The sequence below is a fragment of the Cherax quadricarinatus genome, unplaced genomic scaffold (assembly GCF_038502225.1).
Source record: "Cherax quadricarinatus isolate ZL_2023a unplaced genomic scaffold, ASM3850222v1 Contig153, whole genome shotgun sequence".
In the NCBI taxonomy this organism is placed as follows: domain Eukaryota; kingdom Metazoa; phylum Arthropoda; class Malacostraca; order Decapoda; family Parastacidae; genus Cherax; species Cherax quadricarinatus.
In genome coordinates, this window is record NW_027195179.1 from 66,813 (window position 1) to 84,896 (window position 18,084).

Sequence of the window (18,084 nt, forward strand, 5' to 3'; positions counted from 1 at the left end):
TTTACACTAACATATATTAAGTTAGCAATAGAACCAGGCATCAAAAAACAATAAAAAGGTACAATACACACATAGTGCACTCATTACTTACCTTAAAATATTTATAGTCTTAATCTAGGGTGAGACAAGTAGTATTTATTGTAAGAAATCAAGTGTGGTATGTATTGTAATAGCCTCACCAGGCCACCCCACCCACACATACTATTCTATGATATTTAAGCATCCCAGAGCGATAAAATGTATATACAGTTCACTCATTACTTACCTTAAAATATTTGTAGTCTTAATGTAGGGTCAGGAGTAAGTAAATGAGATAAAACGAATAAATGAGAGAGAGAAAGAATGAGTACATGAGAGGGGGCAGGCGCAGTTATGTAAACAAACCAGGGGAAGGTAAGTTTTGTAAACAAACGAAATGTACACGTCTGGTTTGTGTACAAGTTACATTGTGTACAGGTTGTCTCTACATTGATACGGTAGAATTAATAAAGAAGAACACTCCCATTCTCATGTAACATCATTTTGAGAAGAAATGAAGCTCTGAGTGAAGGCAATGGAAATAAGTCACACTGACTTTTTTGGGTTATCCTAGGTTCTCTACACGTATGTTGTTATGTATGATAATCTATGTAACTGTATTTGTGTATACCTGAATAAACTTACTTACATACATACGAAAGGAATAATTTTCTACAGTTACCCCCAGTAACACATTTACTCTTATGTTAGATTAGAGAAAATGTTATTCTTGCCGTCACTTGTACAAGTTATGTGGCTCCCACATCTTATATTTATGTTTATTTATTCTATTGTGGGGTGTATTTATCATCTTTTTATGTTATGTATCGTGTTTATTATATAATTTTGAAAAAAATATCATGGATGGATTAATGAAAATGTGTATATTACCGTAATATACGACATTTAATGAGACTCGGTATTGTTATTATCACCACTTGTGCAAGTCGTCTGCTACGACATCTCACATTTGTTTATTTATTCTACTGTGGGGTGTATTTATCTTATTTATATGTTATGCATCGTGTTTATTATATAATTTTGAAAAAAATATCATGGATGGATTAATGAAAATGTGTATATTACCGTAATATACGACATTTAATGAGACTCAGTATTGTTATTATCACCACTTGTGCAAGTCGTCTGCTACGACATCTCACATTTGTTTATTTATTCTACTGTGGGGTGTATTTATCTTATTTATATGTTATGCATCGTGTTTATTATATAATTTTGAAAAAAATATCATGGATGGATTAATGAAAATGTGTATATTACCGTAATATACGACATTTAATGAGACTCAGTATTGTTATTATCACCACTTGTGCAAGTCGTCTGCTCACATCTCACATTTGTTTATTTATTCTACTGTGGGGTGTATTTATCTTATTTATATGTTATGCATCGTGTTTATTATATAATTTTGAAAAAAATATCATGGATGGATTAATGAAAATGTGTATATTAACGTAATATACGACATTTAAATGACTCGATGTATGTAAGTTTATTTAGGTACAGGTATACATAAGTATAATTATCAGAGTATATATAAAATATGAAATAACTTTTAAAAACATTTGAAATTTTGGAGTTTCCAGACAAAATGGAGAGACTTAGTGCTTACTGAGCTCATGGAGAATGTAAACAAACAGGGTGGGGCACGGTGACCGTATTAGAAAGTCAGGTGGGGGGAGCCGTATAGTGAGTTTTGGTCATAATTTGAAATGTCCGTATTAGCGGAACGCCGTAAAGCGGAACGCCGTAAAGCGGGGCCCTCCTGTATCAACAAAACATTTTTGTAATGACTTTATTTTATTGTTTTATTTTGGTATTTCATGTTTTACTTTACTTTTTATGTTGTTAGTACTGTATTTTATACTGTAAGGTTTAGGATAAAACAGAAAATTTCCCAGAAATTTGGCATAAAAAACACAGTCGTAAGTCGAGTGGTCGTAAGTCGAGCAGGTCGTAAGTCGGATGGTAGGTGTACATTTTTTTTCATACTTTCAAATGTTGAAAAAACGTATATATACATTTGGACCGTTTAAGGGTTAAATGTGTGTGGTTATAATATACATAGATGATATTTAAGAGTAACCATTTTATCACAGCATTATTTACTGGTAACTACAGTAAAAGTATGAGGCAGATGTATAACAGAGAAGTTCAACAGAAGTGAAAATGAATGAACTAAATAACAAAGGATGCAATTAGTAGGTGCTACGTGCAATTACCGAAAGGTGGGCTAGAGAGAGTACAGGTACTGAGGTCGAAGATAAATGAGGTAGACCAAAGAGTGCAGTGCTAGTGTGTGCGGTAGAGATTTATGGTTATAGGAGGTTTCATGCAGATGGGAAAGAAAAAAAAAAGAAAAAGGAAATGATTGGTGGAATAAGGCCAAGAGGGTGGTATGGTTGAATAAATTTAGCACGAGAGGTTTTCACAATATAAAAGTGATATACACAAGGCAGAATACTTGTAGAGATAAGGAAAGATTAAAAAGAAAAGTAGTGCGCAAAAGCCTTTGACAGTAAAGTTTGCTGAGAATACAAAACATTTTGAAGAAAGATTAACAAGACGAGAATGCCTTGGATGCAAATGTACTTATAAACCCTTAAACTGTTCAAACGTAGATCTACGCTCACTTGTGTAGCACTCTGAACATAGATCTACGTTTTTTTTACATAAAGCATGTAAAATCGAACGTAGATCTATATTCAGAGCGCTTAAGTGATAGAAAAAGGATGAAACAAAACTAATTCCTTCAATGTTGGAGGTTTATAGGGCGACTGACATCATACGCCGCACTGTCATCCAACCTCAACCTCCGCCACCATCTCTGCTCCATCTCTGTTTATATAAAGTGTACACTATACACTTTATATAAACAGTTTATTACTTTACATTCTATAGTGTATTAAAATGTATTATGTTTTTATACAATATTTCTTATTTATAAATACACTGTTTCAGTGTTTTCTGTTATAATAAAAGCATGGGAAGATACTATAGTCAGAGTGGGAGAGTAAATGGCAGATGCTGCCACCGTTTCCACTGCCATCATCACTCGTCATGTTATGGCCTATATTATTCATTCTAGAGCATATATCATGTTTCTCTGTTAATTATATTGTTTATTATGTCATTAGATGAATTGTGATAGATAAGTAAGCCATAAAGTTGATATTGGCATTATATTAAAATATTTTGTCCTGCCACTGGGATGAATTAATGTAATTTCAATTAATTTAAGTTAGGAAAATTGATTTCATATACGAGCAAATTGAGTTAGGAGCTAGGTCATGGAACGGATTAAACTCAAAAGTCAAGGTTCCCATGTACTTCTTTTCTACCAAGGGAAACGGGACAAAAGTGTGTAAAAATTATAGTGGAAAGTATACCACGAAAAGTGCATGGTTGAATTTTTCAAAAAGTCTGGGATAAAATAAAGACAAGGTGTTTTCTAGGGTGTTTTTTTTTTTTACTGGATGTTTTCAAGGTCATTAGATAGACCAGTAGACCCTAAATTATTTGGACAGTCTAAATAATTACCAATCATTCTTGATTGTATTTTATTAGCCAATTTTTGCATGATTAAAAATGAATGTTAAGTGTTATACAGAATGCCAAAGAGGGTTTACAAATTTGTGGCTTGGGGAAGATGTTGAGTTTATCCCTGGAAGGTTTAGAGGGGATAGTGAAGGAAGTTCTAAGTGGTAGACTTTAGTATCCAGCAGGTGTGTGCAAGAATGTTAGATAGGAGTGGGAATCAACACTTATTAACCCTTTCAGGGTCCGTGCCGTAGTTCTATGGCTTTGAGTTGAGGTTCAATACCATAGATGTACGCCATGAGCTCAGCTCGCTCTGACAAGCTGTGAGCAGTAAATTTGGGCCTAGATATGAGAGAATACATCTATGTGCTATGTGTGCACCACATAAAACAAATCCTGCAGCATACAGTGCATAATGAGAGAAAAAACCGAGACGGTAATTTTCGATTAAAACAGCGACTTTGCAGTGTTTTTTCAAATGTTTTTTATAGTTGTAATTGCGATTTCTTGGTCTCATTTGATAGAATGGAAGATATATTACAGAAATAGAGATGATTTTGATGGGTTTTAGTACTGGAAATGGCTTGAAACTGAGCTCAAAGTAGCAGAAATGTTAAATTTTTGCCGATGTTCAAGAGTAAACGAATGACCTCACTTCTAATACACACCAGCTGATGGGTCTAATGTACGTTCACAAAAGTGCTGATATTATTTATACAATTATTACAATATTGCATAACAATAAATCTATTTTTGGGTTGAATAAAAATACATTATGTGAATAAAAAGATCAAAATGGAATTCATTTGTAAAGCCTGAAAACATAGCTAGTGAACAGAGGAAATGTTAGTTTAGTGCCAGGAATGCCTGCATTGTTTATTCTGGACCCTATTTTGAAATTGGAATATTATGAACTTTGCGTTAAATTGGCCAAATTACCTATTTCCGATCATTTTATTTTGTATTTGAAACAGTTACCTTGGCAATTTCTTGTGCTCAATCGATAGAAGTAATACTAGTGAAATAGCTAAGAATTTGGTCGACTGGAATAATGTAACTGGCCTAAAATGGGAGTCAGCAAAATCGCCAATGCATAAATAGTGCTGATGCATCAAAATTCACGAGAGCATAATTTCGTCAATTTTCCATCAAATTTCATACTTTTTGTTTTATTACCTTCAGAAAAAGATTATTTACCATTTCATAAGAAAAAAATAATTTTTTTTTTTTTTAAATTCTTGGACCCTGGTGAACACTTTGAAATTTGGCCTCTGGACCCTGAAAGGGTTAATTTAACCAACATTATCCTACTTTTAATAAAATTCCTTAACCCTTAAACTGTCCAAACGCAGATTGCACGCGTAGTGCTCTGAACATAGATCTACATCCAATTTTACATTGTTTCTTATGTAAAAAAAAAAAAAGTAGATCTACGTTCGGAGCGCTACGCGGGCAAACGTAGATCTACGTTTGCACAGTTTATGGGTTAACCACAGTACTATACCTTATGAATTAAGGCTACTAATGTATTCCTATTTTACAACTATGTACCAGACCATATGAAAACATTATATATATTACTATTTAGTGTACTACACAAAACTTACATGACACCATTAATTTACAAATTTTTAAATAACATTAATTCATGCTACAACTCACCTCCTTGAGGTTCTGCGCTCATCTCTACTTCATTAGTAGCGCTACGCTTCAGTGGTGAAACTCTGTCTCCTTCCCCATTCTCTTGCCCTGCCATTACACCTCCCCCTCCATCTCTATGCCCATTCTGATGCCCAGCATCACCATTTCCTAAGTGAAAAAGTATATTTTCCTTAAACCATAAAATGAAAAAAGTACATAGTACATGAATTTAATGAGTACTGTATATCACAATCTCCAACATAACTATGTTAAATCACTAATTGAAGGACTATCATGTACATTTTATAATTTCCACTAATTCTACTTTATGAAGAACATTTGATGCAAATACTACTAAAATAAAGTTTGGAACAAAAGCACATGAGGGGTCCATAATTATGAAAAGCCATATCCACCATTTTCTAAAATTCTCAGTATACTCTTAACTGAGAGACTACTACATGAATAAAAAATATTAGGTTTACCTTAGGAACACAACCTTATTTCTAGTAGTAATGAAATACCATAACTTCACTTCTGACATATACAGTGGACCCCCGGTTAACGATATTTTTTCACTCCAGAAGTATGTTCAGGTGCCAGTACTGACCGAATTTGTTCCCATAAGAAATATTGTGAAGTAGATTAGTCCATTTCAGACCCCCAAACATACACATACAAACGCACTTACATAAATACACTTACATAATTGGTCGCATTCGGAGGTAATCGTTATGCGGGGGTCCACTGTATTAGACATGCTTTGATGGCCCCTACTCCCTCAGCCCAGAACTGGGCAGGGTTTGACTAGTACAGCTGCTTGATCAACCAGGATTTAACAATTTTACTCTTATTTAAATGATATATTGTAATTTAATAAACTTGTCAGATGCAGACTTCAAAGGAAATCTAATTAAAAAAAAAAGCAGTGAGGAATCGCCTCGACACCCACACCAGTGGGCCGCATGAGATGAATCGCCTTGACACCCACACCAGTGGGCCGTGCGAGGGGAATTGCCTCGACACCCACACCAGTGAGCCACACGAGAGGAATCGCCTCGACACCCACACCAGTGGGCCGCATGAGAGGAATCGCCTCGACACCCACACCAGGGGGCCACGTGAGACGAATCGCCTCGACACCCACACCAGTGGGTCGAGCGAGACCAATTGCCTTGACACCCACACCAGTGGACCGTGCGAGAAGAATTGCCTCGACACCCACACCAGTGGGCCGTGCGAGAGGAATTGCCTCGACACCCACACCAGCGGGCCGTGCGAGAGGAATTGCCTCGACACCCACACCAGTGGGACATGCGAGAGGAATTGCCTCGACACCCATACCAGTGGTCCGTGCGAGAGGAATCGCCTTGACACCCACACCAATGGGCCGAGCGAGAGGAATTGCCTCGACACCCACACCAGTGGGCCATGCGAGAGGAATTGCCTCTACACCCACACCAGTGGGCTATACACTGTACAAGAAGAATCACCTTGACACCCACAACCAGTGAGCAGCCTGATAAGCACCTCGACACCCACAACTAGCGGGCAGCCAGACAAGCATCACCTTGACACCCACAACTAGTTGGCAACCAGATAACATCACCTCGACATCCACAACCAGTGGGCGGCCAGATAAACATCATCTCGACACCCACAACCAGTGGGCGGCCAGATAAACATCATCTCGACACCCAAAACCTGTGGGCAGCAAGATAAGCTTCATCTCACCACCCACATATAACTATAACTTATATTGCTATAACTTATACTGCCAGGCACACCATCTAAAGGGGACAAAAAGATACAAAACATCCAGACCATGGGAAAACCTGGGTAGCCACAGCCACTGAAGAGAGAGAAGTTTTTTAGTGCCAGAAAGGGAAAAAACTGGCAGGAAATGGCAGAAATCGTACACCAAATCCAGTCATTCCTGGAGTGGAATCACAGTCAATGGCCTCCACTCCAAACCAAAAGATACAGATATTAGTGCCGGAAAAAAAAGTACCCCCCAGTACCACCAACACCACCAATCCGATGACATTCTTCTTTGCAAATTTACAAGGTCTAAAGCCAGCAACGAACAACAAAATACTTTTCATCCGTGGACTGCTTGCAGAGGCAAATTGCATGTTTGTGGCTTTTACAGAGACCCACACAAAGGATCACTTGGACAACGAAATATGGATCCCAGGTTACAACCTATACAGATGCGACAGAGTGAACAGGCAAAAGGGGGGGAGGGTTGGCCTGCATATCGCAGAGTCACTTATTTGCACAGAACTGCTAAATGCCTCAAATGATGTAGTTGAAGTTTTAGCAGTAAAGATCGAGAATCAATATCTAGCCATTGTGATAATCTACAAGCCTCCAGATACAACGTCCCAACAATTCCAGGAACAGCTGTTGAAAATTGACCACTGTCTGGAAAACCTTCCAGCTCCTGCCCCCAACATCTTGCTCCTGGGGGATTTCAACTTAAGGCACCTAAAATGGAGGAATATAGCAAATAATGTTCTTGCAGTGATAACACCAGGAGGCAGCTCAGACGAGAACTCACACACACACGAGCTTTTAAATCTCTGCACAAAATTCAACTTAAACCAGCAAATAATAGAGCCTACTAGATTGGAGAATACACTGGACCTCATCTTCACTAACAATGATGATCTGATACGAAATGTCACCACATCAAAAAAATATACTCGGATCACAACATAATCGAGGTTCAGACATGTATGCGCGGAGCCCCAGACCAACAAAATGGGATCAGTCATGAGGTAGCCTTCATCAAATTCAACTTCAATAACAAGAACATAAAGTGGGACCAAGTAAACCAAGTCCTAAATGATATAAGCTGGGAAGATAGACTAAGCAACACAAACCCAAACTTTTGCCTAAAACAAATTAACTCTGTGGGGCACTCGATGTATGCTTAAGGCATATTCCTTTAAAAAAAAAAGAGGAGTAGATGTAAAATATAGAGAGACAGGCGCTCCCTTTACAGGCAATGGAAAGGAATAACAGAGCGGCTAAAAGAGGCCAATATATCTGAAATGCGTAGGGAGACACTGGTCAGAGAAATAGCAAACATCGAACTTAAGCTAAAGGAATCTTACAAGAGCCAGGAATCGCAGGAAGAACTTAAAGCCATAAATGAAATCGAAAGAAACCCAAAGTATTTCTTTTCTTATGCCAAATCAAAGTCAAGAACAACATCCAGTATTGGGCCCCTACTTAAACAAGATGGGTCCTACACAGATGATAGCAAGGAAATGAGTGAGATACTCAAGTCCCAATATGAATCAGCTTTTAGCATGCCGCTAACCAGACAGAGTCGAAGATCCAAATGAATTTTTTGAGAGAGAGCCACAGAATTTGGTAAACAAGCCTATCTGATGTTATCCTGACGCCAAATGACTTCGAACAGGCGATAAATGACATGCCCATGCATTCTGCCCCAGGGCCAGACTCATGGAACTCCGTGTTCATCAAGAACTGCAAGAAGCCCCTATCACGTGCTTTTAACATCCTAAGGAGAGGGAGCATGGACACTGGGGTCGTCCCACAGTTACTAAAAGCAACAGACATAGCCCCACTCCACAAAGGGGGCAGTAAAGCAATAGCAAAGAACTACAGACCAATAGTGCTAACATCCCATATCATAAAAATCTTTGAAAGGGTCCTAAGAAGCACAAAATGCATGCTAAAGGAATAACAGGAAAAGTTGGTAGATGGATCTATAACTTCCTCACAAATAGAACACAAATAGTAGTAGTCAACAGAGTCAAGTCTGAGGCGGCTACGATGAAAAGGTCTGTTCCGCAAGGCACAGTACTCGCTCCCATCTTGTTCCTCATCCTCATATCTGACATAGACAAGGATGTAAGCCACAGCACCGTGTCTTCCTTTGCAGATGACATCCGAATCTGCAGGACAGTGTCTTCCAATGCAGACACTGCAAGGCTCCAGGCGGACATCAACCAAATCTTTCAATGAGCTGCAGAAAAAAGAATATGAAGTTCAACGATGAGAAATTTCAATTACTCCGATATGGTAAACATGAGGAAATTAAAGCTTCATCAGAGTATAAAACAAATTCCAGCCACACAATAGAGCAAAAAACTAACGTGGGAGTGATCATGTTGGAGGATCTCATCTTCAAGGACCATAACATTGTATCAATCACATCTGCTAGAAAAATGACAGGATGGATAACGAGAACCTTCAAAACTAGGGATGCCAAGCCCATGATGAGACTCTTCAGGTCGTTTGTTCTATCTAGGCTGGAATATTGCTGCACACTAACAGCACCTTTTAAGGCAGGTGAAATTGCTGACCTAGAAAATGTACAGAGAACTTTCACGGCGCGCATAACGGAGATAAAACACCTCAATTACTGGGAGCGCTTGAGGTTCCTAAACCTGTATTCCCTGGAACGCAGGCGGGAGAGATACATGATTATATACACCTGGAAAATCCTGGAGGGACTAGTACCAAATTTGCACACGAAAATTATTCTCTCCGAAAGCAAAAGACTCGGCAGACGATGCAACATCCCCCCAATGACTAGCAGGTGCGTCAATAGCACGCTAAGAGACAACACAATAAGTGTCAGGGGCCCAAGACTGTTCAACTGTCTCCCAGCATACATAAGGGGGATTACCAATAGACCCCTAGCTGTGTTCAAGCAGGCACTGGACAGGCACCTAAAGTCGGTACCTGACCAGCCGGGCTGTGGCTCATACGTTGGATTGCGTAGAGCCAGCAATAACAGCCTGGTTGATCAGTCCCTGATCCACCATGCGGCCTGGTCACAGACCAGGCCACGGGGGCGTTGACCCCCGGAACTCTCTCCAGGTAAACTCTCCAGGTAAGCTGTCCAGGTAAACAACTAGTGGGCAGCAAAATAAGCTTCATCTCGCCACCCACAACTAGTGGGCGGCAAGATAACATCGCCTCGACACCCACAACCAGGGGGCAGCAAGATAACATCACCTCGACACCCACAACCAGTGGGCGGCCAGATAACATCACCTCGACACCCACAACCGGTGGGCAGCCAGATAACATCACCTCGACACCCACAACCAGTGGGCGGCCAGATAACATCACCTCGACACCCACAACCAGTGGGCGGCCAGATAACATCACCTCGACACCCACAACCAGTGGGCGGCCAGATAACATCACCTCGACACCCACAACCAGTGGGCGGCCAGATAACATCACCTCGACACCCATAACCAGTGGGCGGCCAGATAACATCACCTCAACACCCACAACCAGTGGGCAGCCAGATAACATCACCTCGACACCCACAACCAGTGGGCGGCCAGATAACATCACCTCGACACCCACAACCAGTGGGCAGCCAGATAACATCACCTTGACACCCACAACTAGTGGGCGGCCAGATATCCTCACCTCGACACCCACAACCAGTGGGCGGCCAGATAACATGACCTCGACACCCACAACTAGTGGGCAGCCAGATAACATCACCTCGATACCCACAACCAGTGGGCGGCCAGATTACATCACCTCGACACCCACAACTAGTGGGCGGCCAGATAACATCACCTTGACACCCACAACCAGTGGGCGGCCAGATAACATCACCTTGACACCCACAACCAGTGGGCGGCCAGATAACATCACCTCGACACCCACAACCAGTGGGCGGCCAGATAACATCACCTCGACACCCACAACTAGTGGGCGGCCAGATAACATCACCTCGACACCCACAACTAGTGGGCGGCCAGATATCATCACCTTGACACCCACAACCAGTGGGCGGCCAGATAACATGACCTCGACACCCACAACTAGTGGGCAGCCAGATAACATGACCTCGACACCCACAACCAGTGGGCGGCCAAATAACATCACCTTGACACCCACAACCAGTGGGCGGCCAGATAACATCACCTTGACACCCACAACCAGTGGGCGGCCAGATAACATCACCTTGACACCCACAACCAGTGGGCGGCCAGATAACATCACCTCGACACCCACAACCAGTGGGCGGCCAGATAACATCACCTCGATACCCACAACCAGTGGGCGGCCAGATAACATCACCTCGACACCCACAACCAGTGGGCGGCCAGATAACATCACCTTGACACCCACAACCAGTGGGCGGCCAGATAACATCACCTCGACACCCACAACCAGTGGGCGGCCAGATAACATCACCTCGACACCCACAACTAGTGGGCGGCCAGATATCATCACCTTGACACCCACAACCAGTGGGCGGCCAGATAACATGACCTCGACACCCACAACTAGTGGGCAGCCAGATAACATGACCTCGACACCCACAACCAGTGGGCGGCCAAATAACATCACCTTGACACCCACAACCAGTGGGCGGCCAGATAACATCACCTTGACACCCACAACCAGTGGGCGGCCAGATAACATCACGTTGACACCCACAACCAGTGGGCGGCCAAATAACATCACCTCGACACCCACAACCAGTGGGCGGCCAGATAACATCACCTCGATACCCACAACTAGTGGGCGGCCAGATAACATCACCTCGACACCCACAACCAGTGGGCGGCCAGATAACATCACCTCGACACCCACAACTAGTGGGCGGCCAGATAACATCACTTCGACACCCACAACCAGTGGGCGGCCAGATAACATCACCTTGACACCCACAACTAGTGGGCGGCCAGATAACATCACCTCGACACCCACAACCAGTGGGCGGCCAGATAACATCACCTCGACACCCACAGCTAGTGGGCGGCCAGATAACATCACCTTGACACCCACAACCAATGGGCGGCCAGATAACATCACCTCGATACCCACAACCAGTGGGCGGCCAGATAACATCACCTCGACACCCACAACAAGTGGGCGGTCAGATAACATCACCTCGACACCCACAACCAGTGGGCGGCCAGATAACATCACCTCGACACCCACAACCAGTGGGCGGCCAGATAACATCACCTCGACACCCACAACCAGGGGGCGGCCAGATAACATCACCTCGACACCCACAACCAGTGGGCGGCCAGATAACATCACCTCGACACCCACAACCAGTGGGCGGCCAGATAACATCACCTCGACACCCACAACCAGGGGGCGGCCAGATAACATCACCTCGACACCCACAACCAGTGGGCGGCCAGATAACTGGGCGGCCAGATAACATCACCTCGACACCCACAACCAGTGGGCGGCCAGATAACATCACCTTGACACCCACAACCAGTGGGCGGCCAGATAACATCACCTTGACACCCACAACCAGTGGGCGGCCAGATAACATCACCTCGATACCCACAAGCAGTGGGCGGCCAGATAACATCACCTCGACACCCACAACCAGTGGGCGGCCAGATAAAATCACCTCGACACCCACAACCAGTGGGCGGCCAGATAACATCACCTCGACACCCACAACCAGTGGGCGGCCAGATAACATCACCTCGACACCCACAACCAGTGGGCGGCCAGATAACATCACCTCGACACCCACAACTAGTGGGCGGCCAGATAACATCACCTCGACACCCACAACCAGTGGGCGGCCAGATAACATCACCTCGACACCCACAACCAGTGGGCGGCCAGATAACATCACCTCGACACCCACAACCAGTGGGCGGCCAGATAACATCACCTCGACACCCACAACCAGTGGGCGGCCAGATAACATCACCTCGACACCCACAACCAGTGGGCGGGCAGATAACATCACCTCGACACCCACAACCAGTGGGCGGGCAGATAACATCACCTCGACACCCACAACCAGTGGGCGGCCAGATAACATCACCTCGACACCCACAACCAGTGGGCGGGCAGATAACATCACCTCGACACCCACAACCAGTGGGCGGGCAGATAAGCTTCATCTCGCCACCCAACAAACCCACCTTTCCCATCTCTATTTGCCGCTTTTTCAGCATTCTTCCGCTCCCCCTGGTCTTCTTCTTTAACCCACATGGGCTCTTCGGGGAAAGAGTGGTCCTCCATGATCAATGGTGCCGCGGAAGCTCACCAAAAGGGAAATATTGCACAAAATTTGCTTGACCCCGACAATGGCGGACACAAACTTGTAAACAAAATCTATAAGACCTGGTACGCATGCGCTGTCCCAGCTCCTTGCCACACACCTCCAAGGATTCAACTTCTAATTAATTATTTATGCATCCTTCAGCCACAACTGTGCATGAATGCATACCTGTGGGACATTGTGGCACTGAGGGTATGCATGTTTAATTAGAATTATGCAGGAGACGTGGGTATTTAGTGTGTTTTGGGGGAGTAATGCGGTACTGCCTAGCTTGGGTGGCCACCATCTTGCTTTTATGTCTTACAACACTTCTTATTACTCTCTCAGACGCCTACGTGGGAAATTTAGACAAATGGCTTAGGTTAGGACTGTTTCGGGTTTTCTCCACGTATCTCTTGCCCAACTGTTAGGAGAGGCTATTAGGAAAATTAGTGCGGCACAGAATGTAATATACAGAGGTGTTGTCTCTTACCATACATGTGCACAGATTTTACTTTAATCCCTATTTTATGGATTAAACTATTCTTGTCTGGTGGTGACAAGGTTAGGTGCAGCCTTCATGACTCAGTTGGTAGGCTTTAACCTTCCCCCCCCTTGTGGCTTAGCGCGTTTTTTTTATCATAATAATTTAACCCCCCCCCCCCCATTAATGTACCTAGTACTGCAGTGTTTAGTGAGTCAGGGTAATCTGTGTCTATATAGAATAAGAATTAGGATTAGTCTGCCTGAAATGCCTAGGCATACTAGTGGCCTTCTTTGTAATTAACATTTTATAATATGTAAACCACACATTGTAAGCTTTGCAAGGAAATTAACATTTTCATTTTTCAAGTGTTTGAGTACTGTGGTCACTAACTGGATGGGTGAGTGGACACAATACGGGTCATGCCCAGTGTAACTAGCATCCTCTCTTTTTTTTTTTTTTTTTTTTTTTTTTTACACAAGGTTTGACAAGGTTAAGGATCCCTAGCTTTAATGACAAGCTATTTACAGGTTAAGGATTCCTAACTTTATTGGCAAGCTAAGAGCTGTTACCTACGTCAGCTCATTTGAAAGCATTTTTATTGTTATCAGACATACAAGTAGGGAACAGGATGAAGTTGGAGCCATCTCTCTCTCTCTCTCTCTCTCTCTCTCTCTCACACACACACACACACACACACACACACACACACACACACACACACACACACACACACACACAAATCAAATCAAATCAAAGTTTATTCTCTATAAGGATTACAATGTGGGGCTTACAGATTTTGGTTATTGTGTGGTTTACATGTAATAAAATACTAATTACAGAGGGGGCCACTAGAACACCTAGTAAGGCTAGGCATTTCTCATGTTGTCATATGTAAGTCTGCACATGTTAATACTGGAACTCTTAACAAAGTTGGCTGAAATTAAGATTTTTAGCGAATAAAATCAAAGCATCTGGAATTTCATGATTAAACTAAAGTGACTAATGACGATGTTATAATAGAAAGTTATGTGAAAATTTGTATGGACTGCCTCCAAGTGAGTCGCCTACCCTGGCAAACTCTGTTGACACCGAGCTCTGAGGTGGGGACCTCAGCCTTACAAGTGGCTTATAGGACAGATTTTCACAAATGATTGGTGTTGCAAGAAACTTGCCTGCATGCACGTATAAAGGACTAACTTACTTGGTGTTGCAGCATATATCCTGATCTTCAACTTCCCTAAGCTTAGCCTTAGCCCCTTTGGACTTCCCCTCAGAAACCACGTGTAACCGGGAGCCTTAATTCCTGCAATATTCAATCGTTATTAGTGTCCTGCCTGCACCTCAGAAATTCCAATATCCGAGAGGGTATGTATCCCCTAGTATAACTATGCAGACACGGACACTAGCTTCCAGACTGCCTTGAGACACTGGTACTTACTGGGCATGCACTGCCAGCTGCAACACAGGCTCACAGATCAAACTCACTCACAATTCTCCCCAGACACTGGCCAGAAATCTACGAGATAAAGTGGAGGTCTTGTCTTACTGTATGGGCCTGATGGAGGAGGTCATCTACGGTACATCGAGGTGCCTCTACCAGATTTCCCTAGGTCTCAAATGTGAAGACACGTGGGGGGCACCGTCTGCTGATCACGACACATCTTGTCCAGTTGGTGTCTGTCTTAAGAAGGACGAGCTGGTCTCTCTTCCAGACCCTCGTCTCTTCATTCAAACTAGGGCTGCCAGTTCTCCCTAGCTAACTTATCATAGTGTTTGCCTACATTATCGGCCTATTACTACCTATGTTAAGGTCTTAGGTCTACATTATTATTATCTACAGTTGCCTTAGTAAACCTAATATTAATATACTATCAGTAAAACTACCTACTCCTTCCCTGAAGGGTAAATCTATAAATTAAATAAATGCCTACCAACAATCCACGCCAACTAGAGAGAATGCTGTTTGTTTGGGAGGGTTTAAGGGCCACCCAGCTCAGCCGTTCCAATAAGGCCATGTCGGATCGGTCCTGTGGAACTTTAGGGACCAAATAAATTTCCACATCCTCCCGCCGGCGAAGGTAGGCGCTAAGTCTAAATCAAGTTCACCTTCCGCGAGCCCCCACAGCGGACCCTGGACACGAGTGCCGTCCGGCCACTCTCGTAGAACAGACTCCAGTCAAACTTCAACCATCCAGTTTCCCCTGCGTGGACCTCTGGGGGTGTAAACTTGTTGGTTCCGGTGGTCTTAGCACCCTTTGCTTTAACTTTAACGTCTTTCGTATGTCTAGCCTTGACTGAGTGGCTCCGTACTTTCCCACCCAGTGGCCCACACACCTTGGTAGCCTTTCCTCCCACTGTTACGAGGTTCCCTGGATTTAAAGGCAATCTATCTCCCTCTTTACGTACCCTGTAAAAGTGTTTTCCCAAGGTGGCCGAGTGTTCGTCACTCCCTACCTGGTTCAGCTTCCCTGGCGGTTCATCGTGTATACTGGTATTCATTATCACTACTCCCCCAGCTATCATGGGGACAGCTTCTCCTCTATCTGGCGTGGCAGGGAATTCAGGTGGAATCCTGCCGCCTATGATGTATCCTACTGGGGATCTGTATAAACCAATTCCTTCCTTAAACGTCCGTCGTGTAGACAGGAAGTCATCTATATGATTGGCTCCCACCAGGATACCTACATTTCTGACTGTGTCAGCGGTAATTCCCTGGTCTGCCAGCTTCACGTCAAGGTCTTTCAATCGCTTAGCTGCTGCAGCAAGACCTCTTGCTGTAATTGCCCTGGGTAATGTCTCTACCTCCAAGGCTGTAATGTCTCTGCGATGTCCACCTAATTTGACTGTGACATCCACCACATCATAAGATTTGGGTGGGGCCTGACTTATAGCCCCTCCCAACATCATACTAACTTTCCTTGTGGCCTTCAACTTTAATTTAGCCACCAACTTCTTTGTTATCAAGGATACTTGTGCTCCTGGGTCAAAGAATAATCGGGTTGTTTCGGACCTGTGCCCATTCACAACCTTTGCCATGACTGTAGGTAGGGCAGCACCTCCGTGATTCTCACTCGGATTAGAGACTTCACTCCCACTAATCACGCTGGCTACCATTTCAGGCTCAGACTCACTTTCTATCTCTACCTGAGAGATATCCCTACTAGCCTGGGGTTCCCTTAAATTATTGGGACATAGTGCAGTATGGTGCTTACCTTTGCAACAGACTCGACACTCACTGAGCTGGGTGCCACAGTCTCTCGCAAAGTGTTCCCCACAACACTTGAAGCAGAGTCTCAACTCCCTTAGTCTCTGTTGCCTACTGCTCAGTGTTATATACTCCGAGCAACTCGTGCTAGCGTGTTCGCCTTTGCAGAACACACATATTCTGGCATGAGTGCCTCTGAGGTTCTGCTTAGAGGTTCTTACCTTAGGCACCTCTTTACCATAGTACACTCCAACGTTAGTCGTACGAGCTTTAGACTGATCTCTCGAGATCTTTGAGTGACTTTCTGGGTTTTTATGTGGCGATGGTGGTGACTCTTCTCTCACACCTGTACTCAAATGAGAAACGAGATCTCCCAACCCCTCAACGATTTGTTGTATCGTGAACCTATTCGTCTGATATTTTAAGTGTAACTCATGCACTGTAGTGCCAGCCAGTTTCCTCTGAATCACCTGACTGATGAACCATTCCGACTTACCCCAATCATGTAAATCTTTAAGACTATTCGTCAAACTCATAACTTCGATTCGGAACTTCTCTAGGCTCTGAGGGTCATGGCGACAAGCCTCTAGATCCAACAACCGATAAAGTATAGCTACCTTTATCTCCTCAGTGTTGCCAAACATGTCCTTTAATTGGTCTTTGGCATGTTGGTAATTGGTGTCGGTGGTTTGGTAATGCCGGACCAAGTCCAAGGCTTTACCCTTGAGCTGTGAACGTAAATATTGTAATTTGACGGCATCTGACAAATCGACTCTGTCATCTATCTGGGCTTTAAACTGATCCCAGAAAGCAATGTACTCTGTTAAGGTTCCGTCGAACGTTGGTAAATTCAACTGGGGCAATCTGGGCAACACATTAACAGGCGTGCTGTTGTTCGTGTTCCTTGAAACATTTGCTCCCCCTGCTGTACCGGCCTTCAAAGTCTTTATTAAATGCCTGCAGAGTCTCATCTCTGCTTTACACTCTGCCCTTCGTTCATCATAGTCTGTCCTTGCTACTTCGACTGTATATTCAGACTCACCTGTAGTATAGGCCTCTGTCTCATAAAGGATAAATGATCTCTCAAAGGCCTCCAGTCTTTGCTCCAAAGGTTTCAGGCAACTCTCT

General features: G+C 43.6%; 1 protein-coding gene across 3 annotated transcripts in view; it reads right to left on the reverse strand.

The window, feature by feature from the left end:
- LOC128686632 (Adenosine deaminase acting on RNA) overlaps positions 1-13,549 on the reverse strand; it is a 60,006-nt gene extending 46,457 nt beyond the window's left edge. For 2 of the 3 annotated variants that reach the window (XM_070080116.1, XM_070080115.1), the window contains exons 1-2: positions 13,146-13,342; positions 5,242-5,388 (exon numbers count right to left, since the gene is read on the reverse strand). In XM_070080116.1, coding sequence (XP_069936217.1) covers positions 5,242-5,388; positions 13,146-13,245 — 247 coding nt within the window. In that variant the 5' untranslated portion in view covers positions 13,246-13,342. Of the gene's footprint in view, positions 1-5,241; positions 5,389-13,145; positions 13,343-13,453 lie in introns of those variants that run through there. The other variant, XM_070080117.1, reaches the window with a different exon arrangement.
- Between the last annotated feature and the right edge of the window lie 4,535 nt (positions 13,550-18,084).